Source organism: Lissotriton helveticus, chromosome 6 (genome assembly GCF_964261635.1).
Source record: "Lissotriton helveticus chromosome 6, aLisHel1.1, whole genome shotgun sequence".
In the NCBI taxonomy this organism is placed as follows: domain Eukaryota; kingdom Metazoa; phylum Chordata; class Amphibia; order Caudata; family Salamandridae; genus Lissotriton; species Lissotriton helveticus.
The window spans coordinates 162,130,383-162,147,970 of NC_136067.1; the positions used below are offsets into that span (position 1 = coordinate 162,130,383).

Genomic DNA, 17,588 nt, shown 5'->3' on the forward strand with positions numbered 1-17,588 from the left:
TGCGGTACTGCTGTAAACGTGTTAAAGAGTCTATGGAGTAGTGTGGCTCACTGGTTAGAGGCGGCAGGCCTGAGAGCAGAAGTCAGCCTGGGACCAGGGTTCAATTCCCGACGCGGCAGGGTCGTGGACCTTGGTCAGCGGACTCGATAATTCTCGCTTCGGTGCTTACTCTAATCAGGGGTTCCACTCGGCAACTCTGGGCATTAGCTTGCCTAATCTCCACAACGGCCCCACCAATTCCGGGGATGCCTGGCTCCACCTTGGGGACTCCCAGCAAGGGACCATCCCACAGGGAAAGCCAGGACGGGTTCCCCAGAGTTATACAGCGCCGGGACACCCCGTTGCTGGGGCAGCTGTGCGCTTTACAAGTATACTACATTTACATTTACATTTACATGGGTAAGAATGTATTTACGCACCGCAGCTCTCGCTTGTGAGAACTGACAGATTTCGCTCGTGTTTTGGCCGTAGTAGCTTGAGTAAACGTTCACGGTTTTTAAAAAAGACCGAGCTTAGTTTTGAGGCAAGGTGTAGGTTTGCCAACATTATTGTAAGAGTCCTGTTTGTAAGAACAGTCTGTTAAAAGACTACCACATCTGAAAACAAAGTGGGGCGTATTACAGTTTTGCGAAGAAGCCCCGAGTGGTGTGATCAATAAATGTTGAAACCATAAAAGGCACGATCATACATGTGACATACCGACAACACTGTACCTCTCCCACCCCCTGCTCTCACTAAAACATCCAGCTCGTTTTCGGACAGAGACACACCTGCCCCTAACCCACCACTGAATAGCTATATATCTTTATTTGCAAATAACGACCGGGAAGTGCCCTAGACTGTGCGAACTGGAGGTAGCAGACTCTGAATTTGGCCACAGGCCCCCCCTTGTCCAACCAACCCCACCATCACTTCAGCCACCGGTGTTATGCCAAGCTCTTATTTTTTAAACTTCGTACATCACCCTTGCTACGAACTCATTATTCAAAAGCCTGATTGGCATTGGAGTGTTTCCTTTGTCAGCAGCACAGCACACACTAAAAAAAACAAGCATTTGCAATGCAATAGCTCTCGCGCATTACTGAAAGTTTGAGCTATTGTTGTTGCATTATTATTTGCAAAGCCAATAGCTCAAACTTTCAGTAATGCGAGACCTATTGCATTGCAAATGCTTGTTTTTAACCCCTTCGACGCTCATGACGAGCTGGGCTCGTCATGAGGTAGCCTCCTCGCACGCTCATGACGAGCCCAGCTCGTCATGTAAAGTGCACTTTACAGATTCCCAGCGTACGGGCGGAATTCCGCCCGCACGCATGCGGGTAATGCAAACAGCACACTGTGTTGTTATGGCATCTGCCACGGTGGCATAAATGATAAATAAGGAAATCTGTGGGGTACTCAGCATTGTTATCTCAAAATCTGTTATGAAGTCCTGTGGTTATGCTGAATAAGCAGCTACCTAGCATCATTATCATAGGAAATCTCTTTACTGATGTCATAACTACTCTTTCACAATTGTCTTATTAACCTTCTCGCTTTCTCAAATTTGCTTAAAAATGCACCAATTGCCCACTCTTTCAAAATTTTCCCAGGGGAGAACACCCCCCCCAAAGCCCCATTATGAGGGTAAGGCTCGCTTCCCAACTTTTACGCCCCACAACTTTCCAATGTCACCAGCTGCTGCTGCGTTTCGAAATAGAAAGGTTTGTAAGTTCAAAAATCTACAGTGCAATTTTAAGAAGCAGTAATGCTTTCTAATGGAGGAAAGACATACCGCAGTTACTTCACAGCTACTTGTGGGAGCAATCTTCAGGACTTAAGGTCCGTATGGGGGTAAGGTCCATGGCAGCACCAACAGGTCACCCCAGTCAGCACTGGGACAGCCGGGTGCAGTACAGCGTCGGTTGCCCAGTGTAAGGCAATAGATATCGGTGCGGTCACAAATTCGCTGCTGGCGGGGACTGGGAGACAGTCGGGCAGAACCAACAAGAGGGCTCAGGTCTCCTGATGCTCGGGGATGTGGGGACACCTTTGGTACTCTTCTCCATGTGGTGTGGTGACCGGGTGCAGATGTGTTCTGAGGCATTGGTTTTCCGTCACCAGAGACCCTCGGTTGGAGGGGGGCCTGCACATAGATGTTGCAGGCGGCGTTGGGAAGTCAACAAAGTCAATAGTTGGCAAACCCAAGGTGTGCTTAGTCTCTGGAGAGTCTGGGAACCACGCTGGCACCCTTGGCCCACTGCGACTCAGGCTAGGTGGCTCGGTGCATTGGTGCTTTCCAGTACTGGCTGTCCAGAGTCCTCGTAGGTCTCTTGGGGTGCCTGCAGTCGTTAAAGTAAGTAAACAAAGAGGACAGTTGTGAAGCTGCTCAAACGGAGCGCACATCAAATAAGTAAGAACCAGATTCAAGTCCCACTGCGGCATCACTAACAAAATAGGAGGGAAAAGGTGAGTAATGTGTTTGAGAAATCTATTTACGACAGGGGAATTGAAAAGGGAGGGCTGATCAGGGAGCCTGAGAAAGGCCGAAATTGCTGAAAGGTAGCCTTTAATAGTGCCCAGAGCAGCGCCCTGTCGGGCCAAAGAAAAGAGGAACAAAAGGACTTCTGAAAGAGGGGCAGAAAGGGGATCCACAGCCTTTGCTGTGCACCATGCCACAAATGTGTTCCACCTGCAGGCGTACACAGATTTAGTGGAGGGACGCTTGGCTGCCAGAATAATATGACAGACTTCAGGAGGCAAGTCAAATGGAATCAACTGTCGCCGCTCAATCTCCACGCAAGGAGGTGGAGGCTGGACAGGTTCGGTTGCTGCTGCGACAGAAAATCCTCCCGAAGAGGCAGTCGAATCGGGGGATTCAAGCTCATACTGAGTAGCTATGGATACCGAACTCTTCGAGCCCAGTCAGGGGCCACAAAAATGACTTGGGCCCGGTCACGCCTGATCTTCAGCACTCTGGGTAGAAGGGGTATAGGCAGACAGGCGTACAATAGACCGCAACTCCACTTGTGACAAAAAGCGTCGCTGAGCGAGTGCCGCCTTGGAAATTCTAATGCGCAGAACTGCAACATTAAGCGTTCTCTTCGGTGGCAAATAGCTCTAACCAAGGCTCTCCCCACTGTTGAAAGAGACCTTGCTCCACCTCTGAGTGATGGCGCCATTCATGATCTATCATGCACCTGCGGCTGAGTTCATCCGCCCTGGTGTTCAAGGAACCTGCCAAGTGTTGAACCACTAAGGAAATGCCTTGACGTTCCAGCCATGTCCAGAGACGCAGATCCTCCTGACATAGGGTCCACGACCCTACCCCGCCTTGCTTGTTGCAGTACCACATGGTGGTGGTATTGTCTGAACACCTGCACTACTCTTCCCTTGACAGAGTGAAGGAATGCCTTCAGTGCAAGTAGGATCGCCCGAAGCTCCAGAAGGTTGATATGGAGCCTGTACTCCGCCGGAGACCAGAGACCTCTGATCTCCGCCTCTCCCATGTGGCCGCTTCATCCCAGGAGGGACGCATTGGTCACCACTGTGTGCTCCGGTTGGGGAAGGGAGAGGGATCTGCCGCTGACCCATTGCTGACCCAATGCTGGTTTGTGAGCCACCACTGCAACTCTTGTGCAGTGCCCTCTGAGATCTGGACGTACCTAGACAGGTCCCCCTGATGCTGCACCCACTGGAACTTCAGGTCCCACTGCAGAGCCCGCATATGCCATCTGCCATGATTGATCAGCAGGATGCAGGAGGCCATGAGGCCCAGCAGCCTCAAGGTCATCCTGAACGAAACCTAGGACAAGTGCCGAAAGATCGGTATCATAGCCCGAATGTCCCGGACTCGCTGTTCGAGAAGATAAACCCTAAACTACACCATGTCCAGAACTGCTGTGATAAAGAGGAGCTTCTGAGAGGGAATCCGGTGCAACTTCGGAACGTTGATGTAGAACCCCAGCAAATGCAGCAGGTGGGCCGTGGCCTAGAGGTGGTAGACGACTGCCTGGGACTAGGAAGGTTTGGAGGCAGCAGTACCAGGGGAGGTGGTGGACTGACCCGCCCCGTGACCCACCTCGGCGGGTACCATATTCCGCGGCTGCGCTGAGACTGTTGCTTCAGAGGCCTCTGACTTTGAAACAAACGTGCTTGGGCACCCCTTCCTTGGCCACGAAAGGAGCAAAAAGCAGACGCCGCAGGATTGCGCGTGGCTGAAAGGCCCAAGGACTTGGCCGTAGCCCGTGAGTCCTTAAAGCGCTCCAACGCACTGTCTACCTTATCCCCAAAAAGGCGAGTGTCATCAAATGGCATGTCCATCAGAGTGTTCTGGACATCCCCTGAAAAGCCAGTGGTTCTCAGTTAGGCGTGACTGCGTAGCGCCACTCTCGTGGAAATCGCTCTGCCCAGCGAGTCGGCGGTGTCAAGGCCACAACGAATAGTGAACTTGGCTGCATCTCTCCCCTCAGTAATAGCTTGGGAGAGCACTGTCCGGGCCTCCTCCGGACCCTGAGGCAGCACCTGCGCCACCGTATCCCACAGAGTAGGTATAACGGCCCAAGAGGCATGCAGTGTTCACAGACCACAGCCCTGAACTGGCGGAAGAGAAAATCTTCTTCTCAAACTGCTCCAGTTTCTTGGATTCCCGGTCTAGAGGTGCGGAAGGGAATGACTTGGGGACGCAGAAGCTTGGCCAAAAACTCTTAGGGGTAGGGTGTTGGGAAAGAAAAATGGGGTCGCCCGGGCCGGGCTTCGGGCCACGTTCCTATCCACAGGAGCCCCTGTGTTGGGCTTGGACCAGGAGCCCAAAAGAACGTCCAAAAATGCGTCATTGAAGGGCAGCAGCGGCTCCGTAGAGGAAAACGCAGGCCGAAGCACTTTTGTCAGGTTAGTCCTGACAGTCATTGTAGGGAGCTCGAGGTGGAGAGCCTCGGCTGCCCTACACAATACCACTGAATAAGTACCACCTTCCTCCGTAGCCACGGTAGAAGGAGACAGTGCGGCAGGTTCTGGAGAAAAATCCAGTCCACCTGCGTCCTCCAAATCCTCTTCCCAGTTCGGATCTAACTCGCATTAGGTTGCGAGAGGGTCTTCAGACCCCTCCCAGTCCTCCCCGACCTCCGTAACATGCCGGCAGAAAAGAAGGAGGAGAATGGATAAAGGGATAGAAATTTCCCCATTGGCATCGGAATAGATTGACACTGGTCCGGCACCGTGTCCATGTCAGGGTGGAAGCCGGGATGCCGTAGACGTCGATATTGGTGGAGATCGTACGAGGCCAACCAACATCGGCTGGGATCCTTGCATAGATCCATGGGGGTCTCGCGGCACCTAGGTCGAGGCCGTCGATGCGTCAGTCACCATCATGCAGGGACAAATCTGGCAAGACTTGACACCGGGCATCCCTATACACCAGGAGTCAAAGACTCAAAAAGACAGACAAAAGTCCTCAAAAACTCAAGTCAAAAATTGACTGGGGGTACCTCTCTCTCCAGATCTCGCTTGCTGGCGTGGAAAAATAAAGAACTGACTACCGGAAAGTTTTAGTCAGCTGTACCCCTATGCGTCGGAAAGTGGCGTCTAAGTAGCTGCCGCAATGTCATCCCGGCAATCACGACACTTACGGCGGAGCCGAACGATGCTACCTTCCGACACACCCCAGGGGTACAGCTGACGAAAACTTTCCGGATCTAGTCTGACACCTGGGAGTAATTCTAAGGTAAGGAATCTATCACTAACGTGTCTCTTTCAGATTTTGACATCACAAAGATAGCAGACTTTTAAATTTTGTATCCACATCAGGCAGCCCACCCTAGGGGTGGCACTAACTTGAGGATGAACAAGACTCTCAAACTACTAAATTTCCCGCCTGTTAAGGCGCCAAATGGGCTCTGGTGAAGGTGTTGGGGGTGTGGGTGGCATCCCTCTGAGGGAAGCCAGATTTGCATTCCAAAGGCGGTAGGCTCTTTGAAGCCCCTTGCTTTGGAACGCTAATTTGCAGGTCATCCTATTGGAGGGTGAGTAAACACCCTCTGTCGGACAAGCTTTGCCCCTGACCTCCTGAAAGCGTAGGCCTTCACTCCTGAGGGTCAGAAACTAGTCTGTGGTGGCAGGCTGGTCAGGGCCAGTCTGACAACACACTAGTAGCTGGTAGGATTTCAGGGGGCACTTCTAAGGTGCCCTCTGAGTGCATGTATTAATAAATCCATCACTGGAATCAGTGTGGGTGGATTAATACAAGATGGTTGATGGCAAACATCTTTGGTTTCAGTGAATCCATCGGGTAGCTGAGGAACCCGTTTTTGACCAGTGGCCAGGACATGTACTTAAAACGGCTTCCCTGATCACTTGTTCTTGCAGTAATTAAACTGACCAGCACAGGGACACATCTGCTCATGCAGGTATGTCCACACATGTAGTATAGTGCACACACCTTCAGGCTGTAAGGCCTGCTGTGGGGTGCCTTAACTATACTGCATGAAGTGTCTTCTGGCATGGCATACAGACTGTGTGCCATATTGTGTTTTCAATTTTGTCTGCACCAAGACATGCAGCCTGCAATGGCAATTTGCATGAGCTTGGTGAGGGGTCCCTTTGGGTGGCATAATTCATGCTGCAGGCCTTAAGGACCCTCTTTAGCCTCCTTGCCCTAGGTACCAAGGGTACAATTTATTAGGGACTTATAGGAAGTGCTAAAGGTCTTGCCAACTGGGGAAACAATTGCACAGTTTAGGGAAAGCAATCTGGCACTGGGGACCTGATTAGCAGGAGCCCAGTGCACTCCCAGTCACAATTGCATCGAATACCAGGGAAAAAGTGGGGGTGACCATGTCAAAAAGGGGCACTTTCCTACACAGTGCATATCCACCTTGTGGTAGATGGTTGCAGACTGAATTAACTTCATGTTAGGCAGATGTGTAGCCTTGGAGGGAAGCCTCAACAGGGTAGTTGTGGGTCTACATTGTAGTCCTCACATGGGTCATCAATAGGACCCTTTCCTATTGGATGGTCATAAGGATCAAAGGGCCAAGAAGGGCTGCCTGGTGGAGAGATTGAATAGGGGGATCCCTGTGTGGAGTCTGATAGATTGGGGGGGGGGCATGTAGAGGAACAGAGCTGGCGGCTAGATCACTCGCTCGCTGATGGAGGCTCTTGTGGGGAAAGACTGGGGATAGTCTTCCTCAAATGTGAGGTTTCTCTTGTGGGGAATAGGGTCCAACGATAGAGGAGCCCTGGTGGAGATCTCGCTGGTGAGCGGATTGGTATTGCTGCCTAGCATCCAGTTACTGTTGAAGCTGCTTGATTATTGGTGCCTCAAAGTCCTCCAAGAAGGCTGTTGGGGGTTTGTGTACTTCCTTTTCCCTGTGGCCTTGAGATGGTTTTGGGGTATGATGCGGTTTTGGTGCCTAATTAGGTTTCAGTGTTTGAGTGTGGCTTCAATGCAGAGGAAAGTTTGGGCGTTGACGATGGCCATTGAGAGGTGTACATTAAATCAATGGGGTAAAACCCACTAAATCATAGGACCTGGGTATCAGTGATATAAACAACAATGGCCCTAGACTATTGACTTAATCCCTTGGTTAATTAGTCAAAAGTAGAAATGCGATTCAATCTGCATTTAAGAAATCAAGCTATATGGGAGAGAGAAATTAATGAAATAGGCAGAAAAACACCATCCACAGTTCAAGGATTTGTATTTATCAAGAACGAAATATTACAGTTATTTACATTGTCAAGCAACAACAACTAAAATGTACGGCGCAAAGACTAAAAAAAGAGCTATAGTCAAGGGTGAACAAAGAGGTGCTCAAGTGTTGAGAGGAGAGAAGAAAAAAGATTAAGGCATCTGATTTGAATATTTACAAAAAACAAACAAGCGTTTCAATTCCGCTAGTTGACTAGGCCTGTCCAGATTGTTCTTGGGGGAGGAAACCAAGGGGAAGGTGAAGGGTACAGGCACACAAAATAAAAAGGTGTCGACGTTTCGACCCTAATGCTCTAGGGAATTTTGCTTCCTCGGCTGCGGGTCTTCATCAGGACATGGGGGGGGGGGGGGGGGGGGGGGGGGGGGAAGGTATCTGGCCGTGATCACACCCGTTGTCTTGATCAGCCACCAAAACAGCTGGGTAGGTGCGACTCCCTCCTGGCTGGTTGGAATTCATCTGATTCAGGTTCTGAAGGTCTCTTATTTGGGATCAACTCGTGATGTAACAATTTAAAACCGATGTCCAATGGAGCAACGGTTTCCTACCGGCGCCTCCAGGGCAACCCGTGATGTAGAGAATCGTTGTCCAATCGTCGGGATTAGTACCGGTGACCGATGCCCGGATGCCAGACAGCCTAAACCACGCAGGCAATCAACAGTACCTGTACCCTGACGTCTGAATACCAGTGGAGATATCATTTTCTTTTCACACGTGGTACTCTGACCGACTTTGGAGGAATAATCACTCCGTACAACACCGGATTGCCCGGGAGGCGCCGGTAAGAAACCCCTGCTTCATTGAACATCGATTGTCTTACATCACCAGTTGCCCTGGAGGCGCCGGTAGGAAACATTTACTCCATTGGACATCGATTCTCTACATCACGGGTTGCCCTGGAGGCGCCGGTAGGAAACCGTTGCTCCATTGGACATCGGTTTTAAATTGTTACATCACGAGTTGATCCCAAATAAGAGACCTTCAGAACCTGAATCAGGTGAATTCCAACCAGCCAGGAGGGAGTCGCACCTACCCAGCTGTTTTGGTGGCTGATCAAGACAACGGGTGTGATCACGGCCAGATACCTTCCCCCCCCTCCCCCCCCCCCCCCCATGTCCTGATGAAGACCCGCAGCCGAGGAAGCAAAATTCCCTAGAGCATTAGGGTCGAAACGTCGACACCTTTTTATTTTGTGTGCCTGTACCCTTCACCTTCCCCTTGGTTTCCTCCCCCAAGAACAATCTGGACAGGCCTAGTCAACTAGCGGAATTGAAACGCTTGTTTGTTTTTTGTAAATATTCAAATCAGATGCCTTAATCTTTTTTCTTCTCTCCTCTCAACACTTGAGCACCTCTTTGTTCACCCTTGACTATAGCTCTTTTTTTAGTCTTTGCGCCGTACATTTTAGTTGTTGTTGCTTGACAATGTAAATAACTGTAATATTTCGTTCTTGATAAATACAAATCCTTGAACTGTGGATGGTGTTTTTCTGCCTATTTCATTAATTTCTCTCTCCCATATAGCTTGATTTCTTAAATGCAGATTGAATCGCATTTCTACTTTTGACTAATTAACCAAGGGATTAAGTCAATTTGATCAATAGTCTAGGGCCATTGTTGTTTATATCATTGAGAGGTGTAGCCTTCGACACTGGAGTCAATCAATGGCCATATGGTTTGAGCCATGGGAGACCTCAGTGCTGGCATCGAAGCATGGGTGTTACCAGCCTAGGCCGAAGGCTTGATGCCCTCTGTAGGCTTTTGTTGGTGCTGACTGCAGCCAACGGATGTTGGTGGTCCGTGTGCAGCTTTGCCTTGACCGCCGTGCTCAGTCTCGATGCTCCTCTCCCTAGAGAGTGGTGCTCTACGTCAGCCCAGGGAACCGATTTGTGTTTTTCAGGTACTGGAGTACTCCTGGTTCTGGGTGTGCTCTTAATTTGAGGGCTATGCTCACATACAGTGGCAACATCTTGAAGCTGGTTGTCTTTGGATCTGCTGAGTGGCTCTGCACTGAGGAAGTTTGGGAGAGGCCTCAGGGACTGACTTCCTCCTCTGGCTAGCTGCTGAAGAGCTCATCTTTCCCAAAGATTTCTGGGGTGATGGACAGGTTTTGTTGCTGCACGGTGGTGTGTGCCCAGCAACGTTCCCTTGATATCGGAGGATTTTCTTTGAAAAAAAACAATAGGCACGTTGGCAGTTGGTGTTGCTGTGGTTAGGGACAATGTTTACAGACCTTGTGCTGGTCAGTCCACAGATATATTACATGACATAAAGGACAGTATTGCAACAGTGTGCATTCCATCACCATGGCACATTTTTGGGGAAACCACGTGTATGGAAGTGTCTTAAACCTCTATTGGGCGCTAGAACCCGATGCTGCTTGACCCCGGATTCAATGGGTTTCTGACCAGAACTTGTGACAGGGTAGTTTCAGGTAACGAAGAAAACACCAACAGGACCAGACGGCCATGTGAGATACCTGGTGAAACTGAGCCTACCCTGCACACATCCAAACCAGATGATGGAAAAAAAAACTATCTAACTTGGAGTTGATGTCCATGGGCAATGCACACCAAGAAGAGTCACACTGTCTCTTATTACTTGAGAAAACTCTTCAAAGAAAAGCAACTTGCAAACGTTCAAGCCCAACAGTAGATTACAGGAGTATCCTTAGCATGTGTATCTACAGGCATAATATATGTGTGTGAGTATATATATATATATATATATGCACACATCTATCTAGCTAGATCTATTTATATCTATCTCTGTAGTTATAGATTTTTATATCCATAGCTCTATAGCTTTATAGATACAGCTATACATCTACATTTCTATATCTGTGCCAAAAGTATTCTCTACCGGAATTTTTCTGAGATGAACAATAAAAGAAAAAACAACAGGTTTCAAACAAAACTTTCTATTGTGCGCATGCTAAATCACGGTTATAAAAGTGACATCAAACATGAATACAACTGTTACAAAATAATTACTGTAAGAAATTAGCTTTTATTTTCTGCTTCAAAATAAATGTTTAACATTCAAAACGAAAGTAATGTGGAAGAACATTTTGAACGAAATTTAGGCTCTCTTTCAGCCATTTTGTGTAAACATCTTCAAGCTTCTATCTTATTTTGCTAAAACAGTTCACATATTTTTTGGTCTACTGTCAGTTCTAAGCAACACAGCTGGCAGCCCACATCTGGAATTCCAAACAAACTTGAAAGAATAATGTTCTGGGTTCAGTCCAGTGCATCAATGTGGATATTTCTTGCATATAAAATGTGTCTAAAGTGATATCGGAAGTAGTCTTGTTGCGTGACTTAGGTTTCCATTAGATTCTTAAATGGATAGTCAATGTCAGTATACTGCAGGCTTTATTTGCAGAGCATCTACCTAATAGCTCATTAGCAGGTCGTGGAGTCCAGATCACCAGAGCGAAGTCTTATAGTTGAAATCAACTTTCAGAAGGTACTTGAGGTTCACCTGAGCCACATCATACACAATGTATCTAGAGAAGCAGTAGTTAAGGAGGGCTTACAAATATAGAGATGGTGGTTCACAACAGTACTCTTTATTTATTGGAAAACAGCATATTCACACTTCAAGAACACAGCGTCTATCTTTCAACAGATATCACATTTTCTATGTAATAACTCGGACTGTGGCAACAAATGACTTAAAATTCATATATTAAACTACATCTGTATCCATGTAGAGAACTGAGAGGCTGGAAAAAAAACAGCTTTTCCCTGTGTGCTGTAAAATACAAGTTACTTGCAACTGTAGTTTAAAAGCTAGGTATTCTAGATTGACATGTTGTACATTATTCTACGTCGTGTTTGGGTCTGGAAAACATTTTGAGAGAACCTTAGCCCAAACTGCCCCAAGTATGTGACCACAGTCTCCAAGTTGGTAATATTTCAAGTATGACAACCGCAGGAATGTAGACCATAACATACTATTAGTGGTATACTTTTTTTTCTTTCAGTAATGGTTTTTGTGAATGGACATGCTCTACATCAACCTCAACATTTAGTCAGCTTTAAAGTAGTGTTAAGATTCATTAATGTGATTTTTTGTGTTAATTACCAGTCAACTGTAACTATAATAAAATAAAGGAAAATATAAGAAAATACTGACTTGATTTTACCATTTGTATATGGATGGAATACGGTAGAGACGTCAAGCCATAATTTGCTGAGAAAGATCTGATACATTGTATGACACGTTCAGAAAATTGCACTGCTTTAACTGGCAATGTGAGGAGGCGGTCCTTTTTGAATGGGTTTCCATAGAAACCTTTGTTGAGTCAAAACCTAAATTCTGCAAATGGGGGAGTAGCCTTTGGAGAGAAAGGAAAAAACAGTGCCATGATTGTTGCTCCTCTGATATTTTTCTGATGCTATATTAGGGATTTCCTTAATGCGACAGAGGAGTAATCAACTATTTAATTTATGCATTTAATTCTAAACATCACCCTTTTTTCATATATGTAATTTGTTGATTATTCCTTGAGTTTGACGTAAAGGGCTTAGTTTACACAAAGAAAATGTTACCCAGTAAGCATCTGTTCGTAATGTGCAGTGCTGTAGATTCACATGCTCTGCATACTCATGGCATTTCGTTTTGGGCGTTTGAAAGTTGTTGTTTTTTGCGAAGAAAGTCTTGAGTCACAGTATGCACTGTGACTCCATCCACCCTTAGCTTTCAATCTGCATGGGAAGCAATTACACGTTAAATTGCTTTTTCGCACAACAGGTGAGAGTATTAGGAGTGGGGAGTGAACGTAGCATGGTGCTTATGTGCATCGCGAAAAGGGAATTAATTAGTAAATAAGAGATATGCAAGTACAGCCACACGTTTCTGGGGAGGAGAGTAGGTACAAGTGAATCTAGAGTACTACGTGATACAAACGATACTTACTGAGAAAGTAACATTTTCCATTCGTAGCATATGTTGCTGTAGATACATACACATCCTCTGCATAGACTGTAAAAGAGTAACGCCCTACAAGCAGTGGCTAGTGTGCAGATGTATTCAAACAAAGGTATGCAGTTCCTAAGAAATATTAAAGAGAGAAAAGTAGAGGGCTGGTCGGTGCAATTAGATGTCCGAAAGGAGGAGAGGGTGTCTCCCACTTTAGGAACTAGGGCCCTCCCACACCCGGCTGGGTGTCATGCTTCATCATGGGGCATGCTCCTAGTCAGGCTGGCGCTGCAATACCTGACGGGCACCCTATGAGGGGCTCTTTGTCGGATATCTTTTATTCCCAAAGCCATAAGGCGTGGTGCGAGTATAGGGCCTAGTGGTGTAAATGAGTGTAAAGGGTTGTGTGAGATTTAAAACAGGACACAGTGGAACTCAAAATCATTTTAATCAGCGAGTCCACTTGTCCCAACAAAAATTTGAAATGGCACACCACTGGTTTAATGTTCAGCGGTAGCTACAAAGTAAAGGTTGCCCGTCAAGCATTTCAGCATTGTCCTGACGAGGAGCATGCCCTATGATGAAGCATGACACTTAGCCAGGTGTGTGAGGGCCCTAGTTACTAAAATGGGAGACACCCTCTCCTCCTTTCCGACATCTAATTGCACCGACAAGTCCTCTACTTTTCTCTCTTTAATAATACTTAGGAAGAACAATAGTTACTTACCTGTAATCTGTGGTTCTCCAGTATTGGTGTCTTTCATAGATTCACATGCCTGAATCATTCCCCGTCGTCGGAGTGGGAATCCCACGGTACATAAAAAAGCAATAATATGCCTATAGAAAAACCAAAACCTTGGTAATAACAAAACCAGGAAGTAAAGTAGCCCTAAGCTACAGTGCACAGAACTTCCACACTCATGACTATCCTAGTCATTTTGTTAGTCCAAACTGCAGCCAATCAGGCGACAGCACCCACCTGAATGTTCTCCACAGAGGCTCAGGCTCTCAGATTTTCTCGCACAGGAGTGGAACCAAGTAATTGCCTGAGGGAGCCTCTGAGGGGAGGTGGGCGGGTGCATGTGAATCCATGAAAGACACCAATACTGGAGAACCACAGATTACAGGTAAGTAACTATTGTTCTTCTCCAGTAATGGCGTGTCTTTCATAGATTCACATGCCTGAATCAGAGTAGATAGCAGTAAAGAAAAAAAACAACATGCTCGTAAGACGCTTACAATATACAGTAGATATGCATGCAAGGTAATAACCAATAACATGTTAGAAGCGTCTAAACAAGAGCATAGAGGAAGAGGGAGAACGGAGGCTCACCTTATCTGAAAAGATTGCGAAGAACTGCTCTTCCCACCGAAGCATCTGTATCACTTGCGGAGTTCAGACAGTAGTGCCTTGTAAAAGTGTACCTGCTGGACCACGTTGCTGCCCTGCAGATCTGAAGAAGAGGTGGAAGAGGATACCGCTCTTGTAGAATGCGCTCTTGGTAAGGACTGCAAGGGTCTTCCTGACTGTTGATGACAGAGTCCAATTGCTGAAGAGACCCATCTGGCTATAGTCTGCTTGGATATCGCGTACCCCTGGCGCAGTCTTCCATAGGCCACAAACAGTTGGTATGTCTTGCGAACAGTTGCTGTTCTTTGAAGGTAGAACCTGAGACATCTTCTGATGTCTAAAGAGTGTAAAGCTCTTTCATCCGGTGATTGTGGATTTGGAAAAAATGTTTTGAGGATCACCGTCTCATTTAGGTGAAAATCCGATGGAACCATGGGCATGTACTTAGGATTGGTACGTAGCACCACTGAATCTGATGTAAATTGTAAGAAAGGCGGTTTTGAAGTGAATGCCTGAATGTCACTGACCCTTCTGGCTGATGTTAAAGCCAATAGCAAAGAGACTTTCCAATTAAGAAACTTGAGATCAATCTTATGGATAGGCTCAAAGGGGTGACGCATGAGTTGGGCTAGCACCACATTCAAATGCAGAGATGGAGGAGGTCGCCGAATTGGAGGGAACATACGAAAGAGACCTTTAAAGAATTGCTGGATTATTCTTGAAGAAAACAGAGAGTTTGATCGTCCTGACAAAATCTGGAAATGGCCGCTAGAAATACTTTAAAGGTAGAATGTGCCAAACCCGATCTAGCCAAATGCAGAAAGAAAGGCAAGATTTGTTCTGGTCTAGCATGAATGGGATGCAGATCAACAGCTTGACACCAGGCACAGAAACGCTTCCATTTGAGTTTGTAGGTCTTAATCGTTGATGGTGCCCTAGCATTAGCGAGAACTTCTTGACAATCTTGAGGAATGTCTAAGTGGGCGAATTCATTGTGTTGAGGAGCCAAGCTGATAATTTCAAAGAAACCGGGTCCGGATGGTATACTTGGCCCTCTTGAATTGTCAGGCGATTCGGTATTCGAGGCAGCTGTATTGGCCTGCACTCCGAGAGGAGGAGAAGCTCGGTGAACCAATATTGTCGGGGCCACCTTGGAGCAATCAGGATTAGACGACATGGTTGTCTCCTCATCTTCCTGATGACCTTGGGAATTCAAGGAATCGGCGGAAAGGCGTATGCAAATATCCGACACAAGTTCATCGAAAGGACATCCCCGTATGAGTTCCTGTGGGGAATCCAGCTTGCAAAGCGTGGGCATTTCCGGTTCTGACTCGTCGCAAACAAATCCAGGTCAGGGTGACCCCACTCTTGGAATATTTGATCCAGGGTAGGCTGATGTAACTCCCATTTGTGATTGTATGCAGTAGACCTGCTGAGGGAGTCCGCTAGCACATTGGCAACCCCTGGAACATGGACCGCCAACAGATTGATGTTGTGATCCAGGGCCCAATTCCAAATCTCTTGTGCTTGATGGGATAATCGGGCCGACCTTGTGCCTCCCTGTTTGTTCAGGTAATGCATGCTGGTTGTGTTGTCTGTTCGAATTAGAACTGTGGAACCCTCTAAAATTGCTTGAAAAGATTTCAGGGCGAGAAAAATGGCTCGTAACTCTAGGAGGTTTATGTGCCACTTTTTCTGCTGTATGTTCCATTTGCCACTAATTGCCATTCCCTGGAGGTGGGCGCCCCAGCCCTCCAGAGAAGCATATGTTGTCACGATGAATCTGGGCACCTCTGTCAGGAATGCTCATCCCACCTTTTGCGTCCACCATTAGACGGAGTTCCTCATCCGAGGGGTTATGTTGATAACTTCTTCGAATGAGCCTACTACCTGTACCCACTGTAGACTGAGTTCCTCTTGCAAAGGCCTCATTCTTAGGCGACAGTTGGGGATGAGAGAAATACAGGACGAAATCATCCCTAGGAAGGATTTGAACTTGCGAACAGAAACGCACTTTCTTGTTAGTAATGTAGAAGCCATCTTGTGAATCTTTATCTGCCTTTCTTTTGAAATGAAAACTTGGGCGAGCTTCGTGTCCAGCGTCGCTCCCATGAAAGACTTTCTTTGGGATGGAGTCAGATGAGACTTCTCGAAATTCACTGAGAAGCCAAGGCTCTGAAGTAGTGATAGACATCTTTGAACGTGGGTTCTTGCTGTGACGGAAGAACTGGCCTTGTTAAGGCAGTCGTCCAAATATGGATAAATTTGAATTCCTTCCAGTCGCAGGTGGGCCGCTACAGGAGCTAACATCTGTGTAAAAACTCTGGGGGCTGAACGTAGTCCAAAGGGAAGAACTTTGAACTGGAAATCCCTGCCAGCCACTCTGAACCGTAAGAACTTCCGGTGTCTGGGAAAAATGGGCACATGGAAGTATGCGTCCTGAAGGTCGAGTGTTGCCATGTGATCCCCTTCTGAAAGAAATTGGAGGATTTCTTGAAGTGTTAACATCCGGAAGGATAATTTTTTAAGGTATTTGTTGAGGGCACACAGGTCGAGGATGGGGCGCCATTCCCCCGACTTCTTGCGAATCAGGAAAAATCTCGAATAAAATCCTTTTCCTCTCTGATGTTGAGGTACCCTTTCGATTGCTCCTTTCCGAATTATGTAATGTATTTGGGAAAACAGCTCCTTGAGATGAGCTGGTGGTGGACCTTTTGGAGGAGAATTTGGAGGGGCTTTGACGAATTCTAGAATATGACCCCTGGATACCACGTCCAGGACCCATCTGTCCGTAGTAATGTTGGACCAATTTGAGAAGTATAGGGATATTCTTCCTCCAATTTGCTTCAGGTTGGGTAGAAGTGGTGGCAGGATGTATTTCTCACTTGCTCTTGTTGTTGTCTCTTCCTCGATAAGAGGTCTTTCCTCTCGACTGTGAGTAATTACCTCTCCTTTGACCATACGTCTGTTGTCGGTATGGTTGGTATCTTTGGTTACCTTGAGAGTTGTTGTAGGAACGCTGTTGTGAATAACCTCCTCTGTTAGAGAAATTGCCTCTTCCTCTTGCTCTACGAAAGGAAGACTTACGAAATTGAAGAGATCCCAGCGATCGTGCGGTCTCAGTGTCTTTCTTTATGGCTTGTAAAACCTCATCCACATGTTGCCCAAAAAGGAACTCTCCATCATAGGCCATGTCCATGATCTTAGATTGGACCTCCTGGCGAAAGGATGTAGATTTTAGCCATCCTTGTCTCCTCAGAACAGCTGCACCCGCCAGCTGCCTGAAACCTGTGGCTGCCACGTCCACTGCTGCATCAATAATTTCAGCTGAAACACATTCTCCCTCTTGTAAAATCTTTCTAGCTTCAGCTCTATCAGGTTCTGAAAGCTTTTCAATGTAAGGCGATATGTTTGACCACATCTGCCTGTCATATCTCCCAAGTACTGCAAGGGAGTTAGCAGCACGGACAGTAGTTGCCGCAATAGTTGAGACTTTCTTTCCTATTGAGTCGAGGCGTCTTCCCTCTCTATCCGGGGGAGCAGTGACCTGCGTAACTGGATTCTTAGCTCTCCTCTGAGCCGCCTGGGTAACCACTGAGTCCGTCTTAGCCTGGCCAATAAGGC

At 47.1% G+C, this 17,588-nt stretch overlaps 1 protein-coding gene across 1 annotated transcript in view; it reads right to left on the reverse strand.

Moving 5' to 3' along the window:
- Positions 1 to 10,673: 10,673 nt before the first annotated feature.
- PARP1 (poly(ADP-ribose) polymerase 1) overlaps positions 10,674 to 17,588 on the reverse strand; it is a 468,102-nt gene continuing 461,187 nt past the window's right edge. The window contains exon 23 of the mRNA XM_078647552.1: positions 10,674 to 11,195. Within this exon, the coding sequence (XP_078503678.1) occupies positions 11,114 to 11,195 (82 nt within the window). The 3' untranslated portion in view covers positions 10,674 to 11,113. The remainder of the gene's footprint in view (positions 11,196 to 17,588) is intronic.